The sequence below is a fragment of the Oncorhynchus keta genome, chromosome 14 (assembly GCF_023373465.1).
Source record: "Oncorhynchus keta strain PuntledgeMale-10-30-2019 chromosome 14, Oket_V2, whole genome shotgun sequence".
NCBI classification, from domain to species: domain Eukaryota; kingdom Metazoa; phylum Chordata; class Actinopteri; order Salmoniformes; family Salmonidae; genus Oncorhynchus; species Oncorhynchus keta.
This window is the reverse complement of record NC_068434.1, coordinates 51,348,105-51,369,737: the sequence shown is the minus strand read 5'-3', so window position 1 is coordinate 51,369,737 and position 21,633 is coordinate 51,348,105. Positions and strand designations below refer to the sequence as shown.

At 42.3% G+C, this 21,633-nt stretch overlaps 1 protein-coding gene across 4 annotated transcripts in view; it reads right to left on the bottom strand.

The window, feature by feature from the left end:
- Positions 1–21,633, bottom strand: part of grin1b (glutamate receptor, ionotropic, N-methyl D-aspartate 1b) — a 53,208-nt gene that overhangs the window by 19,101 nt on the left and 12,474 nt on the right. For 2 of the 4 annotated variants that reach the window (XM_035786399.2, XM_035786401.2), the window contains exons 4-14: positions 12,522–12,584; positions 11,756–11,853; positions 11,260–11,381; positions 10,453–10,627; positions 9,157–9,301; positions 8,791–8,877; positions 3,722–3,860; positions 3,461–3,588; positions 2,709–2,873; positions 2,456–2,574; positions 132–244 (exon numbers count right to left, since the gene is read on the bottom strand). In XM_035786399.2, the coding sequence (XP_035642292.1) occupies positions 132–244; positions 2,456–2,574; positions 2,709–2,873; positions 3,461–3,588; positions 3,722–3,860; positions 8,791–8,877; positions 9,157–9,301; positions 10,453–10,627; positions 11,260–11,381; positions 11,756–11,853; positions 12,522–12,584 (1,354 nt within the window). The remainder of the gene's footprint in view (positions 1–131; positions 245–2,455; positions 2,575–2,708; positions 2,874–3,460; positions 3,589–3,721; positions 3,861–8,790; positions 8,878–9,156; positions 9,302–10,452; positions 10,628–11,259; positions 11,382–11,755; positions 11,854–12,521; positions 12,585–21,633) is intronic. The other 2 variants (XM_035786400.2, XM_035786402.2) reach the window with 1 other exon arrangement.

Sequence of the window (21,633 nt, the reverse complement as noted above, 5' to 3'; positions counted from 1 at the left end):
TATACAGTATATAATTCTACGAGGTAGTCTGCATCTGAAGTGAAAACCTATTCCTATATACACTTGGTGCTATCTAGGGATTAGGGTACCATTTTAGACACATACATAGACATAGGCCAGTAGATATTTACCTTCTCCTATCCCGGAGTTCAAAAGGACCCCCCAAGAGAACCACATGGCGGAGGATAAGGTGAGGGCGTCCTCTTCTTCTTCTTCGCTATTCACTTTAAACCTTCCAAATGGGCTGCGGTACACACAAAACACATGTGAGCTCAGGTCTCTTTCAAGACACCAAACCTCCAACCTTTCCCACTGGATACAAACTGGTTGAATCAACATTGTTTCCACGTAATTTCAACAAAACAATATTTTTCCTTCTGAACACAATGTGGAAAACTGATTGGATATGCAAAAAGTAATCAACATAAATCCAATGACACGATTCAAAACTTTGTTGAATTCACTTTGAATTGACGGTACAGAGTCAATGTGCGGGGGCACCGTTGTCGAGGTAATTGAGGTAATATGTACATGTAGGTAGAGTGGGGGGCAATGCAAATAGTCTGGGTAGTCATTTGATTATATGTTCAAGAGTCTTATGGCTTGGGGGTAGAAGCTGTTTAGAAGCCTCTTGGACCTAGACTTGGCACTCCGGTACTGCTTGCCGTGTGGTAGCAGAGAGAACAGCCTATGACTAAGGTGGCTGGAGTCTTTGACAATTTTTAGTGCCTTCCTCTGACACCGCCTGGTATAGAGGTCCTGGATGGCAGGAAGATTGGCCCCGGTGATGTACTGGGACGTATGTACTACCCTCGGAGGCCGAGCAGTTGCCATACTAAGCAGTGGTGCAACCTGTCAGGATGCTCTCGATGGTGCAGATGTAAAACCTTTTAAGGATCTGAGGACCATTGCAAAATCTTTTCAGTCTCCTGAGGGGGAATAGGTTTTGTCGTACCCTCTTCACAACTGTCTTGATGTGCTTGGACCATGTTAGTTTGTTGGTGTGGACGCCAAGGAATTTGAAGCTCTCAACCTGCTCCACTGATGCCCCGTCAGTGAGAATGGGGGCGTGCTCGGTCCTCATTTTCCTGTTGTCCACAATGATGTCCTTTGTCTTGATCACATTGAGGGAGAGGTTGTTTTCCTGGCACCACACAGTCAAGTCTCTGACCTCCTCACTGTAGGCTGTCTCATCGTTGTTGGTGATCAGGCCTACCACTGTTGTGTCATCGGCAAATTTAATGATGGTGTTGGAGTCGTGCCTGGCCATGCAGTCATGGGGGAACAGGGAGTACAGGAGGGGACTGAGCACGCACCCCTGAGGGGCCTCCGTGTTGAGGATCAGTGTGGCGAATGTGTTCTTACCTACCCTTACCACGTGGTGTGGCCCATCAGGAAGTCCAGGATCCAGTTGCAGAGGGAGGTGTTTAGTCCCAGGGTCGTTAGCTTAGTGATGAGCTTTGAGGGCACTATGGTGTTGAATGCTGAGCTGTAGTCAATTAATAGCATTCTCACATAGATGTTCCTTTTGTCCAGGTGGAAAAGGGCAGTGTGGAGTGCAATCGAGATTGCATCATCTGTGGATCTGTTCGGGCGGTATGCAAATTGCAGTGGGTCTAGGGTTTCTGGGATAATGGTGTTGATGTGAGCCATGACCAGCCTTTCAAAGCATTTCATGGCTACAGACGTGAGTGCTATGGTAGTCATTTAGGCAGGTTACGTTAGTGTTCTTTGGCACAGGATGGTCTGCTTGAAACATGTTGGTATTACAGACTCAGACAGGGAGAGGTTGAAAATGTTAGTGAAGACACTTGCCAGTTGGTCCGCGCATGCTCGGAGTACACGTCCTGGTTATCCGTCTGTGAATGTTGACCTGTTTAAAGGTCTTACTCACACGGCTGCGGAGAGTGTGATCCCACTGTCGGCCGGAACAGCTGATGCTCTCATGTATGTTTCAGTGTTACTTGCCTCAAAGTGAGCATAGAAGTTATTCAGCTTGTCTGGTAGGCTCATGTCACTGGGCAGCTCTCAGCTGTGCTTCCCTTTGTAGTCTGTAATAGTTTGCAAGCTCTGCCACATCCGATGAGGGTCAGAGACGTTGAGCTGACGTCTGTCCCCAGTGGGATGTCAGTGCAGTTCTTTATTTCACGTGCCTGTGTTGTGTTAAGTTTCACTTGCCACAGACATAAACAATTATTTCAGCTGTTCATTACAAATGCATGGGGAACCTGTGGCATAGGAAAGGTATGGGGAATGTCCTGATCCTATGTGGCTCAATTGGTTAAGTATGGCACTTGCAACGCTAGGATCATGTGTTTAATTCCCGCTGGGGCCACCCATATGAAAATGTATGCATGACTGTAAGTAGCATTTGATAAAAGTGGCTGTTAAAAAGGCCTATATTATTATTAATGTGATCAGGTTATTACTGTACACAGACATGTCGTTGTTTTACCTGAACCGGTCTAATAGGTAGAGCATCACCGCCACCACATGGACCGATAGACCCACCAGCAGCCACAGGGTGCTCTGAAAGGGCTGCATGAACGAATCCAAAGTACTGCGTGGTATTTCCTACAGTCAAACAACAGCCAGTGACTCATTCATTCTACTGTGAGTAGTACTACTCTGGGTCATAGTTGTAGGAAGAAAACAATAGCTTCAATGGGTGCCTGTCTGAGCAGCGGGAGTAAGAGCAGAGAGCATACCTTTTTCACGAGGATGGTAAGCCCCTGGTACTTAAAGGGTTTTGAGAACTCGATGTACTGGGCGCGTTCGTTGTTGATCGTGAGCGGAGCCACAATCATGTCTGCCAGGCCACCCAGGAGTTCTCCCATCATGCCGTTCCACTCCTTCTTGTTGCTGTTGTTCACCTGATATAGAAAGAGAGGGGCATCCACTGTACTCTACATACTTAGTTGACATTTCCAAACCTGATTGATGCTTGGATCAGCCAAAAACTGTTTGATCACAAATGCGATCCTACAATTACATAAGATGTTGGACTAAATTGCACTTTAGCATTATGCACATAACCTGTACATGTACCCTTATATTATTGCAGTTAGCAAAGATTTTGCCTACTGGCCAATTTTTTTAATATCCATTGATTATCTGTTGTTATTGTTTTTCAATTGGTGATTTTGTCTAGAAAAACATTGTCCTTTCGCAGCCTACACAATATACAGACAAAATACAATCAAATCGAATGGACTAGTCTGTCATTTGTTGGTCCCAATAAAGTAATTAAATATGAACTGTGATGAAGGTGGAAAATAACACCCAAGAATACACATTGATTGGCATTTCATATGTGGTAGTCCACACTATACCACACATGTAGCCAGTACTGCATTTCTCTGTGTGATAATAAACATTACCTTGAACCTTGAGGATGGTATTCCATAGCACAAGGGGGTTCGGTTCTAAAGCTGCAGAACCATATGATCATCTTACTTACCCGCTCCTGTGTACCAAACTTCCCATCAGCCACCAGATGAACCTCATAGGTGAAGTTCATGGTATCCGCTAGTTTAATCAAGAGGTCAATGCAAAAGCCGTAGCAGCATTGGGGTACTATAGGCTGTCCTATAAGGGACAAACGACAAACACAAAATCAGCTTAAAAAACTGATATTGAGAGCAAATCAACATATACAGCCAATACAGATGGACACTATACTGAACTAATACTTGTGTATATCCTGTGGCTGTCTTATTACCTGGGATGGTTCCATTGGGGCCAGTGCATATAACTTTTTGGACATCTTTAAGTCCATTAACAGTTTTCTCTTTTTGGCAAGTTCCGTCAGTTGTTGTGGGTTGGACATAGACAAATGGCTCCTGATGAATGGTTACTATCTGTGAACAATAGAGAAGGGCAAGTATGGCGCCAACACATTTTGGCACACAGACATTCAACACAAGGAACAAGTGCTTGGGTGTATGCATTAGTGCACACCGTAGCAAAATATTTTGCCACAGAAAAAGTTTTCAACAGAAACAATTGGACAAATTCAGATAGGTCTCTCCCCATTTCTAGCCATTTGGTTCCTAGTGAATACACCCCCGGTTATGCAAGACCAGGGCGGTAGCTGCACATGAGCACACCAAGGTCCAGACCTCAGTTTTTTCTACTTACTGTTGAGAGTTAGAGTAGTAGGTGCAACTTCTAAACTTGGTCTTTCTCTTGATGTACAGTATGTCACTCACCGATAGTCACTCAATGAGTCCATCTCATAAAATGTTTTAGATTGGCAAGTTAGTCTAGTTAGTCTAGCCAGCTATCTAAACCATTAGTAATCATTACCAACCAGGCACGCAGGGCATGTGCCCAGGGGTCCTGACCTTTAGAGGGCCCCCATTGATATTGTTAGTCCCTGTCACTTAGATGTAATATTAACATGGCATAAGTCATGGCAAAATTATTGCAGGAAATTAGCTTTAAAATGGCACAAAAAAAGTTATGTAAAGCAAACTAATTTGTTTACATTTTGCTATTGGGGGCTTTCCAAAATAGGGGAGGGTTGTCAAACGTATTTATTTTGCTTTGGGGAGGGTTGTGTGTTTTTTTTATTTGGCACATGGGAGGGTAGTGCATTATTTTGCCTGGTTTACATGATCTAGTTGCAGGTTTTACTATATAACTAGCCACATTTCCTCATCTGCTTGCATGCACCTCCCCTATATCAAGGTGTTTTGGTAGTCCCATTATGCACTACGCTTTTCCGTGTGCTAACTTTTACTATACCACAGGTCAGTATAGTCTACCAGTCTAACGTTCCATCCTGCCCTCTATCATAGTGACAGAGCTGGTATAGGCTAACAAGCAATCACACCAAACATAAAATCATTCAAAGCTGCATTCAATTTCAATATGAAACCACAAGAACAAATAGGAATACCTAAAAGGCAGCGGAGATGCAAGGTGCATCATTGCGCATGAAAGTAGACATGACAAACAGCTCAACAAGCTCCCCTATTGATTTAGTTTTTTGGGCAATAAAATTGCAGACTAGCCTACAACACCACAATGCAATGAATAATTTCATTATTGTTTTCAAGCGAGTACTAACTTCTACTCTAGGTTACTGTCACGAGTCCGACCGAGGGTGGCTTCCCTTCCTGGTCGGGTGGCGGTCGTCGTCACCGGCCTATTAGCTGCCACTGATTGTCTTTCCTCCCCCTCCTTGTATGTTTATTGGTAGCACCTGTTTGTGATGATTAGTTGGGCTTCTTTAGACAGCCGGCCCGCCTGTTTGTTGTGCGGGATTAATTATTGTAACCTTCGGCTCTGTAGTAGAGGAACGTGTTTGTTCCTGGTCGTGAATTTTCAGTCGTACATTTTTCATTCCCCGTGTTTGGGGCCATTATTATTGTGAGCACCCTGTGGTGCGTTGGTGCATTAAAGAGCACAGCATTGCACTCTCTGTCTCCTGCGTCTGACTCCACACCCACGACACCCGGAGCATTACAGTTACAGTAAAAATGTCAGTTGAATAATGGCAGATTGTGATTTACATGTTTCATTCGATTTGGATCAGGCACAGTAGCAGGTCAGTCTGGCTGTATTTTTACTTCTGATTCTGAATGCGCTGTCAGTTGCAGATCGTCATTCTCCCAAGTCATCCTATAATAATGTGTCTACATATGCTCCCGCAGGCCAATTTATTCAGAAGAGTTTAACACACGCTCTGCCTCCTCTCCAATCCGAGCGGCTTTTCTTTGTTCACATGGAAGCTAAAGCTTCAATATGGCCTTAATATTTATAATTAAACTTGTAAAATGTATTACCTTTGTATATGTGCTAGAAACACAACCAGTCACACATTTTTCATCTGAGTAGGCTACTTCAAATGTGTCCTGTAGGCCTGTACATGTTCATCACAAACATACATTCCAGCATCTTCAAAATGGCTTGACATAAACAGGGTCAGACAAAAAATGTCACATGAGAAAGCAGACAGTTTATTAGGCTACAGATGAAATAAGTTATTAACTTCACAGGGTGGTGAAAGTGCACAGGGATGATGTTGATGCTCCTTTCAATAAATGTCTAGGATTTTATTCTGGCGAAATGATGACCGATGCTTGGCTGCCATTTGACAAATAGAAATCATCTCGTACTTTTATCCATAATAATCTCATCATTGTAGTAGGCTGTACCTTGCGCTGTATCTGCAAGCTGTTGGTTAGAGCGAACATACCAATACCAGTGTAGGCACAATCGCTATACCTATATACAACCATCAGTAGGCCAAAATCCTAATATATTTTATATTAATATCATACAGCGGGCAAACCTATAGGCCTATGCATCCAAAACCCTAATTAATTTAGAGCTACAATCTCTGACAGCTGAACCTTGATGGGGACAATTATTGTTCTAGGAAAGTAGCCTAAAAACAAAACAAAAAAATAGACTATGAAGTTTCGCATGTGCTACACATCGTAACCCAATGAATAGTGTTTTTATAATTTGTTATAATCTGTTTTTAAAGACACGTAAATGTGGCTAATTTGGCCAATATCCCTCGTTGGCTGCGCCAGGTCGGTTCTGAATGCATATTGATGTCCAGTAAATTTCTCAAATGTCCGGTAAATTAAAATATTTACTGTCATGTTCACTGGCGCCACAGGGAACTCTGAAATGTGCATGTTGTTTTTATGCAGATTTTAGAATATTTGCATGACATTCGGTCACCAATTGGATGGAAACCTAGCTATATACACCCAAGACTCTGGCAAGTGCACTAGTCCTGTGTCACATTGATTATGCCTGCACATCATGGTTCGCCAGCAGCCCCAAACATCTAAAGAATAAGCTACAGACCAGACAAGATTTGTACGTAAACTCTCCCCTTAGGAGGTTGAGCATTTTTTGTCTGTATCTCTGTAATGTGTCTGTATCTATGTAATTGTATATTTATTTATGTAAAAAAAAAATCCCAGACGTTATTGTGCAATCTCGGTCACTTAAAAAATATTTGTGTATATATATATATATATATATATGTCTTTTTTTAACTGATGAAATCAATAAATCAATCCAAATGACTCAAGGGGGAGCCCCACGGCACTTGATTTGAGCTGGGTTTGGACTTGCCGCACTGGAAAACCAGGGAGTTTATTGAAAGTTCCAGGAATTTTGCAACCCTAGTTGCACAATTGTTCTTACATAATATAACCATATGCAATTTCAGTAGCACATGTCTTAAAGTGATGGACTGTCCCATCCCCGCGGCCTCAGCAACAGATTAGTCCACCGAGACAAGCGTGAATCAGGCGGATGTCTTGTGCACCATGAAAAATATATATATTTGCCATTGCTCAACTAAAGAAATCTCAGTCGACCAAAATTGAGTCAGCCCTAGTAGGGAGGGATGTATTTTTTATTTTTTTTGTCGAGATTGACATAGTCTATTATTATGGTGTTGAACAGGCAAATCGTCATTTTGAAGTGACTAAAATATGCTTCGTTCATTGGTTGTGTGGTGCACAGGCACAGAAACCTGTTGGTGGGAAAATGTGTTGCATATATTTTATATAATTATAATTATGGCATCAAAATGTCGAAAATCATTGTCTGCAGCTGCTTCTGATCATATTGTAATGAACAGTTAGGGAGAGTGATCTCTCTGTGGTGGTCAGCGAACCCTCAACCTTCTGGCCCAAAAAGCATGCTAAAGTGGAAAAGTTTATATCAACGTTTATAAACATAGGGTTGCTACATTTATTGTTTGTGGTTGTAAACATTGTTTTGAGGAAGTTTTATGAGAGGGAGGGTGTTCAATTTATTTAACAATACAAGGGGAGGGTCATGTGAAAATATTTGTAATGTTGGGCAGAGTGGTGCATTTTTTTATGACACCTTGAGTTGGACCAGTCCCCCCCCCCTCAGTAAATATAAATCTGTCCATAATAAAATATTTTTTATGCTAACAGTTCCCTCTGTACATATTCAATTATAGTTTTTAATCCCCGTCACATCCTGATCTGTTTCACCTGTCCTTGTGACTGTCTCTACCCCTCTACAGGTGTCGCCCATCTTCCCTTATGTATTTATACCTGTTTTGTTCAAGTCAAGCAGCGGTTTGTCTCTGCTCTGCTTTGCTTTTTCTCAGTCTCTCTTTTTCGCATCATCCTGGTCTTGACCCTTGCCTGTCCTGACTCTTAGCCTGCCTGCCATCAGGTTCCTTGGCCTCTACTCTGGATTATCGACCCCTGCCTGCCTTGACCTGTTGTTTGCCTGCCCCTGTTGTTACAATAAACATTGTTACTTCACACAGTCTACACTTGGGTCTTACCTTGATTACTGATAATCCCGGTGCTGAGTTAATGTGTAGAAGCCAATTGTATAGCTAATAGGCTATGTGTTTGTAGAATGTGTAGAGGTGAATGAAGCTTCAGCAACCAATGCCGGAGCGGCAGAGTAGCCTAGTGGTTAGAGCGTTGCGAGTTCAAACCCCCGAGCTGACAAGGTACAAATCTGTCGTTCTGCCCCTGAACAGGCAGTTAACCCACTGTTCCCAGGCCGTCATTGAAAATAAGAATGTGTTCTTAACTGACTTGCCTGGTTAAATAAAGATTTTTTTTTTAAATGTGATAATGGCAGGGTTCATTTTTGCTCGTTTTTGCTGTTCTCGAAATAGCATTTTAGAGTTAAATTAAATAGAACTTTCCAAAAATGTCTTGGATGGGGGGGGGGGGATAAAGCCCACTTCTCCTCTCCCTCCAGACCTCACTAAAACTCAGATCCTGGCTACGGCCATGTGCTGGACGTAGTAGCTACCTTTAGTCTGGTAGACATCTGGTATCCTCTTGGCTTCTCCGTCTCTCCTCCTGGCCAAATGATCTTCCTCTGCGGATTCATCACCACCTACAAAACCAAAGAAATAGAATGGCTAGTATGGAAAAAAGTAATTCAGACAGTACAATCATATGGCACGCTAATTTAATTGGGCTAGTTTTTTCACCTCTATGTACAAACCACCCCAAATATTAATGTTCCCCATACAACTTGGTTTTATACATTTGATAATAACACAAGCACAAAATGATAGCACCAATGCATAATTACTTAATTTAACACTTAATTTAAAAAATACTGTATTGTGTACAACTGGTAACATAAAACATTTAATAAAACCCCCCGTACTTGGGTGCCGTTGAAAATGCCCACTTGCACCAGCCTGGTCTTTTGGTAGTTGAGGATGCTGTAGGTAGCAAACCGCCTGTCACCATCGTCATTAAACTCGATGCGTCCTGTCAGGCCATCTGGGTACTTGGATGACATCAGCACTCTAGAGTCCAACGGGGAGATCGGAGGGATGGCATCATCAGACAAATCATCCCAATATGACATGATGGACTTGGTTGATGAGAGGGGGTGAGATGGGAGATTTAAAACAATGAGGATGAAGGGAGGAGGGTGGGGGTGGAACTATAATGCAACGCATTTCGAATTAAGTGTGTGTTCGTAAATTCAATCTGGAGTGCCAGAGTGCGCTCAAAGTGCGTTCTGTGCATTTGTAAATTCAGAATGTTGTCAGGTTGTCCATACATAAATTCATAGCATTTCGCTCTCGGAGCTGTCAGAGCGCACACTCAACCCTCTGGCCGAGGATTAGGGTTGATGCGAGCATTCTGACAACACAATAGCAGCTAACTGGTTAAGGTTGGCTAGCTTGCTAGCTACTTCCAGACACAAATGAGAGAACACCTCACTCTGACCATTTTACTCGCCCTAGCAGAACTGGTTAGGCTGATTTCATGTTATCCAGAGCGTTGGTGACTGTAACTGTGTGGCTGGAAACAACATTTACTGACACCGGCCATATTCAACGGGTGTTGAGCATTTGTAAATGCATCAGTTATTCTGCTCTCTGGCACACTCAGGCGAGAGTGCTCTGGAATCGGAGTAGATAGCCAAAGTGAATTTACAAACGCACCCTAAGTCCTCTGATGTAGAATCCTCTATCCCCTTAATTCTGAGTTCTGTCTATGTATTCTTGCCAAAAGCCAGACACTACATTTTGGAGGCAAAGGAAATGCAATTCGAGATGTACCCACCAAGGCTACCCCAACCCGACTTGAATTTGACCTGCATGGCCCTAAATGCCAATGGAAACTAAGCTTAATTTCTCAGAGAATGCACAATGAGACAGGGATGATTTTCAGGGGTCTGACTTGGTCCACTTCCAATTAGAACTGCTCAGAAAGGAGGTCTTGCTTTCAGACTGCCCTCCCTGCCCTGTCTCCCAGCAACCTCAGGTGCCTGGGCCAGCATGTTCAGTTTTATGTTTTGGCCCTTGTCCTATACTGAGGACCATACAGGACTGTTCTGGTTATATTCTGGTTATTTCCAGATGACTCAGACCTACTTCTGACTGTGTGCAAATAAGAAATAAAAAAGTGTTTGTTTAGTTACTCTCACTATTACTTGTGGCATTACCGTTTGAAGAGCGGTCCAGTCCTCCAGATGTTTGTGTTGCCTACACAGCCGCGAGGTGGTTCTGTGATGTTCTCCTTCTCAAAGAGCTCCTGGATGGACTGTGCCACCACAGCCACGGCATCGTTGATATGCGCCGACTCGTTCTTGCCGTTGATCAGCTGAAGGCCGAGCAAGCCTGACCAGTCAATAAAATCACAGTTTTAGAGAAGCACTCGACCCGAGATAGCTAATATTAGGCCATGAACATTAAACTTGCTTATATAGAAACAACAAGTACCTATTAAGTATAGGAGTTAGGTTGGGGATGATACTGTACAGAACATGGGTTAGGGCAAAGTGAGCATGTTGAAGTGAAGGTTATGTACAGACGTGTCATACATGTAGCCAGGCAAAAAACAAAATGCAGTTGTAGCTTACCATCGGCTTTCTGTTACACTTCAATGTGGGGGTAGCAACACACTTTTTCTAAATTAGCCCATGAGAGCCAGACACTCATATTAACGTGAATTCAAAGTAATGTAGATTACCAAAACCTCTATTTCATTTGTTGTCTACTGAAAAAAACACACACACTAAAAATGGAACAAACAAAAGATGTTAGACATTTAAAGCACAGTAAAATGAGAAATAACTTGTTTTAAACCTTTAAACAAACAAATGTTTAAACGTTCAAACATTCAATGTATTACACACCACACTGATTAGCCGATGAGGATAAAACATTTGAATAATAAAGCAATGTGACCAGCACGACCGATCTGTCACACAGTCTGTGAGAGAGGCATAGGGTATAGGAGCAGGACATACCATCTGGTGCTTCACTCAAAGCTTTACCAGACATCTCCCTCTCTCCAACCAGCCACACGTAGCCAGAGCCCGTCATGTTGAGCTGGCGGGCAGCTTTGTAGACCGACGCCGCTTCGTCCTCGCTACAGTCAGATACACATCATTACCACAATGGCAGCTCCAGTCAATCTCCAGTGACTACACCAAGAGTACAATACATGTAAATGTTTATTTTGCTCGGTGCAATAAATGGTTAGTTCATCCAAAATGTACAGGACCATTACTGGCCAGGGTACCAATAACATAGGGACACAGTATATTTGTGTTTTCATTATTAATATATGATTATTATAATAATATGATATAATATATACTGCATGTATGTAACCTGTATTACTATATACTACTACTGTATAATGATGTCATCGAGTCCTGCTGCCCTCATAATAAAGACGTGTCTGTGTGGTATATGAGGTTTAGAGGTATAGTGCAGTGAGGGATGTAGATGGGAGCTTACCTGGCAGAGAGGATGATGACGCGAGCCTCCAGGTCCTTGGCCTCCAGCAGCATGGATGTCAGGTTGGTGTCTTGGCTGAACAGGAGAACTTTCTCTGCCTGCAGTTAGGGGACAAAATTAGCAAGGAGGAGAAGAACTCAGCCCTGAACCATGCTGTCTTCAGCTCCTCTTTTTCTTTTTTTTGGGGGGGGGGTGGAAGAAATGGAAAAAAAGGTTCCAAGATAATCTGTTTAACTGAAAAAAAATCGAAGCTGGTAGGAAAAATTGTTCTGCATTTGTGCATGCAAACTGAGGGTTATCAAGACTCCAAAGAGGAACGTGCAAGTTAGAAGTAGAGGGAGAAGAAGATTGATGCAACCGCAAATCAAAGTGGTGGAGGAAGGGAGGAGGGTGGTGGTGGTTTCTTTCCCAAAGAACAAAAGAAGAAGGAAATGCTGCAGAAAGGTAGGAGGTGCCATCTGGATTGTGCCTGTCCCACACGTCCAGATCTCCACAAACTTTGTCAATGTAATAGACTTGCAATCTCCTTGGTTTGAACACATGCAACCCTTTACACAAAAATAAAAAAGGTTGGAGGGGGCATTTCATTTTGCTGAAAATATACTAAAAACCCATTCTCGACTGAAATCATAAAATAAAATGTAAAAATACGTGCTACCAGGATAAGGATATCTCTGGAATCGGTTGTTGACTGTTTGACTTTCTAGTTTCTAGTGGCTACGTTCAGAGAATTGGTGGGCGGCGTGCATTGACCATGCAAGTATACCTTGGGTCCTCGCTTGTTGTCATAGGACAGTTGGTCGAGGTTTTCATAGTTCTTGTTTTTATTCTGATGAGTAATGTGCACAGAGAAAATATGCAGACACAGAAGGATATTATAAACAGTTATAAATGGTGTGCAGTAAAGCATTCCAACAAATCTCCACTTTTCTGCTTCAATTTGGGATTCCCAACACTGGGGCTTGCAAAAACATCAAAGGCCTGCTCACAGCATCACAGATTCCTTAGGTTTTAACTGTCTGACACAGGCACGCTCCACCATGGTGTTGTGGGAACCAAAAATATCCCCCAGCGACATTGCTCATTCAGTAGTCTATAGTCATTCTCAAATGGAAGGCCAATGGCAAATGCAGCAAGTTCACCAACGTATCTAACTGAAACAGCATTAATATCTAAATGTAGTATAATCAAATAGGACTGTAGGAAATGTATTAATAAGCTAATAGATTTTCCAGAAAAATTACATCTTAGTGTTGCTCTTGGACAATTTTTCACAGATCCTGTATCTGAAAAAGCAAGTTCTCTTCATTAGTATATTTTACTAAATATCCAAATTATGTTTCTCTATTATTCCTCTTGAATTATTATTTTAAAAACTGTATGTTGATATAATACAATATGGCATGCAGATGGTCAGAATAGTCCCTTAAATATCCATTAAATGCCACAAGGTTTGGGACCAGAGTCTTGGATCTTTGGATAAATCAGCTAAATATAGTGTGTATATACTGTGTACATACAGTATATTGTGTATATACTATGTATTGCGTATATACAGTAGTATTTAATTCCAATGGTATAAATAGGTCTGAAGATCCATAGCTTTAAAAGCTGCTCAGGTCTACAATGTAAACCCAATGATCTACACAACAACATAACAATAAGAAATATAGTCTATATCTATGTGTGAAGCTAATCATACATGATTTATACGTATTAATGACATATTAGTCTGGCGTTGCTATACCTCCAAAATCACACACACACACACACACACACACACACACACACACACACACACACACACACACACACACACACACACACACACACACACACACACACACACACACACACACACACACACACACACACACATACCTCCCTTGGAGGTATGGAGAATTTTGTATTGCAAAAAAGGTTTGAATGGTCCGCTGGCTCCCAGTCCTCCCCCACACGCCCGTAGAAGGCGTGCTGTGTGTTATGTGTATCACTGTTTTCCGTCCGGGTAGTTGTAACCTATGCTAGTTTCAAGTGCTAGTGTGGCCGACAGTCTGCGATTTAAATTTATTGAAAATGAAAGTGGATTACACTGGTAAAGTCAAACGTCACATACTTTTAATGTGGGGCTATGACAGTCAATTGCAAATGTTTCTTATCTCACCACCACTAATGAGATGGGTGTGCTTGATGCATGTCTCGTTGGAGCTTCTCAAAGTCAGAGGGCGTGGTCGACAGTGCACACCTCATCTCTGCTGTCACATCCAACCTGGATTGATGTTTGGTTTTAATGCAGACGAGAGCACTGAATCCAGCTTCACGCAGATATGAGCTGGCAAAGGGTAGCCTACTATGAAGTGTAGCCTACTATGAAGGGTAGCCTACTATGAGTTTTATGGTACTTTCAAGACAACTGGGAACTCAGAAACATACGAGGTCATGGTTTTGGTTAGGGACTTCCCAAGGATCCCGGATAGCAAAGACCCTATGCGAACCGAACGAGTGTGCTCGCATACTCCCTTAAAATACCTTTGCTTCAAAAACAGAAAAAAATATCAATATTACTGTTTGTCCATCTTGAGACACCAGTATACAGTATACACTTCCTCATAGTCCGAATTAATCTAGGATAACTCAAGAAATCTTAAATGTTCACGATTTTGCAGAGATCTACGTTGTGTAAATCTAACTAAGATAGTGCAGTATTTCTCAAAATAAAAATGTGCATAAATGATTTGTCTCTCGTTGAATGACTAAAAACACTTAATTTAAGAATCCCTACAGTTGACCAATCAACAACTAAAGGGGCGTAAACTTCGGCTACCGACTTCGGCTTGTCTCGAGAAAAAATGTTGTGTGCAGGAACAGCCGGGAAACAAATGTTACAGAAGACCAAAACTAACAAAAACGTCACAAAATGTTGTCATAGTATATGCACGAACTGTTCCGAACTGTTTCGGATGGGAAGCATGTGTACGCCTTATACAACTGGGAACTCACAAATTATGACGTCAGTGATCTTGAGGTCAGAGCTCGAGAAAGAGGCTCAAAGTTCCCGTGTTGGATGACCGTTCAAAGCGATTTCTCACAGTCAAAGCTTGTGTTTTTCTGAGTTCCCAGTTGTCTTGAACACACTGAAGTCAGAAGTTGGAGATTTCCGAGTTCCAAGTTCCCAGTTGTTTCGAATGCAGCATTAAAGACGATTTATGTTCATGTGTGATGTTAGGTTTGATACTGAAGCTCTGAGGCATGCGTCTCTGAGGCATGCATTGAAATCGCTAAGCAGCTAACTTTGAAACAGTGTGCATATGTGTATCACTTTATCAGAAGTACATCATCAATGATGTCCAAAGCTTTTTGGTGAAATTTGGTGAAAGCGCCGAAGCCTTCAGAAAGCTTTGATTTCCCATCACTAGCATCTGCATTGGCAGTGCAACATTTACTGCAATGCGGCTTCTGCAGAAGTCAGGGCATTCGCTTATGGGGAGCAGAGCAGATCTGTTGTGAAGGAAGTTGTCAAGGAAGTGAGTTTGTGTTTATGCAGGATGTACTGCCCCCACCTGGCATCAACCAATCATGTCAATGCAAAGCTATACGGAGCTCTCCGCATTGTTACAAAATTTGAGTGGTGCATGGAGATGCGTTACGGAGCTTGATTTGACCTCCACAAGCCTCTGAAGGCTCCGCAATTGTTCCACACTCTCTGTACAGAGCCTCCGGGCTGCATTTTTTTTTAGATCAAGCATGAATTGGCTTTAACTGAGCTGCTAGCTAGCTAGCTAGCTAACTTTACATACTGTTTAGCTAAGGGAATTAAATGTTATCAGCAAGCTAACTTCCTATTTGTTAGCTATCTTGATGTAATCCTTGTAAATTAAAAACAGTCTCCAAATGCATTTGTAGCCATGGAAGAGGGGGAAATTGCAGCTCCAGCTATCAGTAAAGAGAGAGTGGCTGTGTGTAGTAATAAGAAGAAGAACAAAAGATGGCAGTGTCGAATGCCTTGTGACTGATCAAATAATAGTACTATTACGCTGACCTGCTCACTCATGGGCAACAACATTCAAACTGGATAATACCTCAAAACAACAAGCCAGGCTAGAGAATTTTATAGACAAACACTACCAATGCAGTCAAAACAAAAACATGGCTGAGATTAAACATGGAAAGAATGGAGAACCAAAGTCAATAAAAAAATTAAAAAAATATGAGCCTCTTTGACTGACACAAATTATCTATTTTCACCACCCTGTACAGTAAGCATGGAAACCGAACTGCTAAAATCTAAAATTATAAATTAAGCATGCTTAAGTTCAAATCAAATAAAATGTATTTCTATTGTGAAATGCTTACTTACAAGCCATTAACCAACAATGCAGTTCAAGAAATTGAAAATATTTACTAAATAAACTAAAGTAAAAAATTTAATAAAAAGTAACACAATAAAATAACAATATGAGGCTATATACAGGGGGTACTTGTTAGTCGAGGTAATTTGTACATGTAGGTAGGGGTAAAGTGATGATGCATAGATAATAAACAGCAAGTAGCAGCAGTGTAAAAACAAAGGGGTGGGGTGTCAATATAAATTGTCCGGGTGGCCATTTGATGAATTCAGCAGTCTTATGGCTTGGGGGTAGCAGCTGTTAAGGTGGCTTTTGGACCTAGACTTGGCGCTCCAGTACTGCTCGCCGTGTGGTAGCAGAGAGAACAGTCTATGACTTGGGTGACTGGAGTCTTTGACAATTTTTTGGGCCTTCCTCTGCCTGGTATATAGGCCCTGAATGGCAGGAAGTTTAGTGCGTATGACCCGGTGATGTACAGGGCCAGATGCACTACCCTCTGTAGCACCTTAAGGTCGGATGTCGAGCAGTTGCCATACCAGGTTGTGATGCAACCGATCAGGATGGTGCACGGTGGTGCAGCTGTATAACCTTTCGAGGATCTGGGGACCCATGCCAAATCTTTTCAGTCTCCTGAGGGGTGTTGTTGTGACCTCTTTACGACTGTCTTGTTTGGACCATGATAGTTTGCTGATGATGTGGACACCAAGGAACTTGAAACTCTTAACCCACTCCACTACAGCCCCTGGCACCACTGCCAGGGCTCTGACTTCCTCCCTATAGTCTGTCTCATCGTTGTTGGTGATCAGGCCTACCACTGTTGTGTTGTCAGCAAACGTAATGATAGTGTTAGAGTGGTGCTTGTCCACACAGTCGTGTGTGAACAGGGAGTACAGGAGGGGACTAAGCATGCACCCCTGAGGGGCTCCAGTGTTGTGGATCAGCGTGGCAGATGTATTGTTGCCTACCCTTACCACCTGGGTTTCGGCTAGTCAGGAAGTCCAGGATCCTGTTGCAGAGGGAGGTGTTTAGTCCCTGGATCCTTAGCTTAGTGATGAGCATTGTGGGCACTATGGTGTTGAACGCTGAGCTGAAGTCAATGAACAGGATTCTCACACCGATGTGAGTCATTTAGGCAGGTTAGTGTGTAAAGATATACATGAGATGAAGGCAAGCCTTAAAATGAGCCTTGAAATAAGTGATGAGAAAGCCACGACACTGGAAAAAGAAACAAAAAAGCTTCAGGGTACAGTCAATGTAATGAAAGCTGATGTTAATGAATTTAAAAGAGAGAGAACGTTGTTAAGATAAACCTTACTTGATATACAGACTACATCAATACGTGGAAATCTGGTGCTTACTGAAATGAAAGAAAATGAAGGTGAAGATCCATAGATTCTGGTGAAATAATTTATGGTTCAACAGCTACAGATCCCAGACAGCCCTGTCGACCAAATTAAACTCAAACTGGTACATCGTTTCAGACAGAGAGGACAGGGATACGAGCGCCCAATTGTTGCCAAATGTGCATCCTTAAAAGATGAAATAATGGTTAAAACCCTGGGAAAAAGACTTGCAGGCTTTAAAATAGGCATGAACAATCAGTTCCCAAAGGAAATCCCAGAACGACGCAGAGTACTGTATCCACTCTCCAAAGACAATAGACTAAAAGGGAGACGTGTAGCTCTTGTAGTCGACAAGCTATACATTGATAACCAACTATTCAGAGACACCAAGACCACTCCATGGTTATTGTAAATAAAATGGAACATCCAACACTGTTAATGATTGTCGTAAAAAATAAACAGAAATAATAAAATAAAGCAATTACTAAATAAATTATAAATACACTATACTATTCAAGTTAGGGAATGTTGTAAAATACTTTGTGTTCATTTTTTATGTATAGTATTTTTAAATAGATAAAAGATAAGAAAATTCATTAAATAATAAATCCCGAAATACAAGTAACTGGAACACAAGTGGCGCCGGAGAACATGGCTGACGTTTTACGTGCTCCTAACAGATTGTGTTTTTATGTTCATGTTTTTGCGCTGTTTGTAACTTATTTTGTACATAATGTTACTGCTACCGTCTCTTATGACCGAAAAAACCTTCAGGACATTCAGGACCAACGTGAACGACATACTGGCCCAAATCCCTGCCATTTGTGTGAAGAAATGACGGAGAAAAAGAGGACGGAAGTCGGGCTGCCATCTGAGAATTCATAGGCGATCGAATAAACCCTCCTGTCTTCCATTCTTCTAGCTAATGTGCAATCATTGGAAAATAAAATCGATGACCTACGAGGAAGATTAAACTACCAATGGGACGTTAAAAACTGTAATATCTTATGCTTCACTGAGTCGTGGGTGAATTACGACATTATCAACATACAGCTGGCTGGTTAGACGTACGCTGTATCGGCAGGATAGAACAGCGGCGTCTAGTAAGACAAGGGGTGGTGGACTGTGCGTATATGTAAACAAAAGCTGGTGCACAATATCTATGGAAGTCTCGAGGTTTTGCTTGCCTGAGGTAGAGTATCTCATGATAGGCGGTAGACCACACTATCTACCTAGAGAGTTTTCATCTGTATTTGTCGTAGCTGTCTACATACCACCACAGACTGGATTACAAGCCATGGATTACAGGCAACATCCGCACTGAACTACAAGGCTAGAGCTGCCACTTTCAAGGAGCGGGACTCTAACCCGAAAGCTTATAAGATATCCTGCTATGCCCTCCAATGAACCATCAAACAGGCAAAGTGTCAATACAGGAATAAGATCGAATCGTACGACACCGGTCCCGACACTTGTCGGATGTGGCAGGGCTTGCAAACCATTACAGACTACAAAGGGAAGCACAGCCGAGAGCTGCCCAGTGACCCAAGACTACCAAATGAGCTAAACTACTTCTATGCTCGCTTCGAGGCAAATAATACTGAAACATACATGAGAGCACCAGCTATTCCGGACAACTATGTGATCACGCTCTCCGCAGCTGATGTGAGAGGTTTAAACAGGTCAACATTCACAAGGCCACGGGGCCAGACGGATTACCAGGACGTGTACTCCGAGCATGCACTGACCAACTGGCAAGTGTCTTCACTGACATTTTCAGCCTCTCTCTGTCCAAGTCTGTAACACCAACATGTTTCAAGCAGACCACCATAGTCCCTGTGCCCAAGAACACTAAGGTAACCTGCCTAAATGACTACCGACCCGTAGCACTCACATCTGTAGCAATTAAGTGCTTTGAAAGGATGGTCATGGCTCACAACAATACCATTATCCCAGAAACCTTAGACCCACTCCAATTTGAATACCGCACCAACAGATCCACAGATGATGGAATTGTTTTTTCACTCCACACTGCCCTTTCACACCTGGACAAAATGAACACCTATGTGAGAATGCTATTAATTGACTATAGCTCAGCGTTCAACACCATAGTGCCCTCAAAGCTCATCAAATAGCTTAGGATCCTGGAACTAAACACCTCCCTCTGCAACTGGATCCTGGACTACCTGACGGGCCGCCCCCAGGTGGTAGGGGTAGGTAACAACACATCCGCCACGCTGATCCTCAACACAGGGGCCCCTCAGAGGTGCGTGCTCAGTCCCCTCCGGTACTCCCTGTTCACTCATGACTGCACGATCAGGCACAACTCCAACACCATCATTAAGTTTGCTGATGACACAACAGTGGTAGGCCTGATCACCGACAACGACGAGACAGCCTACAGGGAGGAAGTCAGAGACCTGGCCAAGTGGTGCCAGGACAACAACCTCTCCCTAAATGTGATAAAGACAAAGGAGATGATTGTGGAACACAGGAAAAGGAGGACCGAACACGCCCCCATTCTCATCGACGGGGCAGGTTGAGAGCTTCAGGTTCCTTGGTGTCCACATCACCAACAAACTAACATGGTCCAAGCACATCAACATAGCCGTGAAGAGGGAACAACAAAACCTATTCCCCCTCAGGAAACTAAAAGGATTTGGCATGGGTCCTCAGATCCTCAAAAGGGTCTACAGCTGCACCATTGAGAGCATCCTGACTGGTTACATCACTGCCTGGTGTGGCAACTGCTCGGCTTCCGACCGCAAGGCACTTACAGAGGGTAGTGCGTCCAGCCCAGAACATCACTGGGGCCAAGCTTCCTGCCATCCAGGACCTCTATACCAGGCGGTGTCAGAGGAAGGCCCTAAAAATGGTCAAAGACTCCAGCCACCCTAGTCATAGACTGTTCTCTCTGCTATGTCACGCCAAACGGTATTGAAGCACCACGTCTAGGTCCAAGAGGCTTCTAAAACAGCTTCTACCCCCAAGCCATAAGACTCTTGAACCTCTAATCAAATGGCTACCCAGACTATTTGCATTTTACCCCCCCCCCCCACCCCCCACACATTCTTCTATGCTGATCCTACTCTCTGTTATTATCTATGCACAGTCACTTTAATAACTGTACATAATACCTCAATTACCCCAACTAACTGGTGCCCCCACACATTGACCCGCTGTATGTAGTCGGGATGGGGGGAAGTTTTAGCGGGTGGAATATTGGAGGACAATTAGAGGTGTATTTAGTCGCAACTACAGTATTCTTAACAGTGCAAATATCATGGTGTACCATAATAATATATGTTTGTAAACTTAGCATGTCCATATAGCTGTAGCTATATGGACACTCAATTATCATGGTACTCCTTAATGCTAAGTTTACAAACATATATTATGGTAAGTACTGTATAATCAAAAATTGTATCTCATTATGGTAAGTGGTGAAATAAGTATTGCAAGTTATAATTGTAATGGCTTAGCAGATAATTAGAAAGGACGATCAGTCTTTTCATTGCTAAAAGAGAAGGAATATAATATCTATCGTTTACAGAAAACTCATTCTACACCTTTAGACAAAATTGTATGGTAAAAGAACTAGGAGGGCTAAATATATTTCTCCCATGGGCAAAGAAACTCAAAAAGAGTAACAATATTAATTAACAATCATTTTGATCCAAATGTGCAAACTGTTCATACAGATCCGCAAGGAAAGTGGATCCTTTTAAATATGCTATTGGACCATAAACAGATTTGGCTTATTAATCTACATTGTCCAAATAATTATATTTAAAAATATATATAATAATTTATCAATCTTACAGGCAATACATGACTCAATTATTATGGTAGGTTTTAAGTACCTCAATGGACAGTAGAGGAAATCACACTACAAACTATCACCTTCATGCACTTAAGCAAATTACGAATATTATGGCTATATTAGAACTAGTGGAAATACAACATGGAGGCTTAAAAGTCCTGACCTAGTGAGATATACATTTGCAGTCAAAGGTTTGGACACACCAACTCATTCAAGGGTTTTTCGTCATAGTGCTTGATGGTGTTTGCGACTGCACTTGAAGAAACTTTCAAAATTCTTGAAATGTTCCGCATTGACTGACCTTCATGTCTTAAAGTAATGATGGACTGTTGTTTCTCTTTGCTTATTTGAGCTGTTCTTGCCATA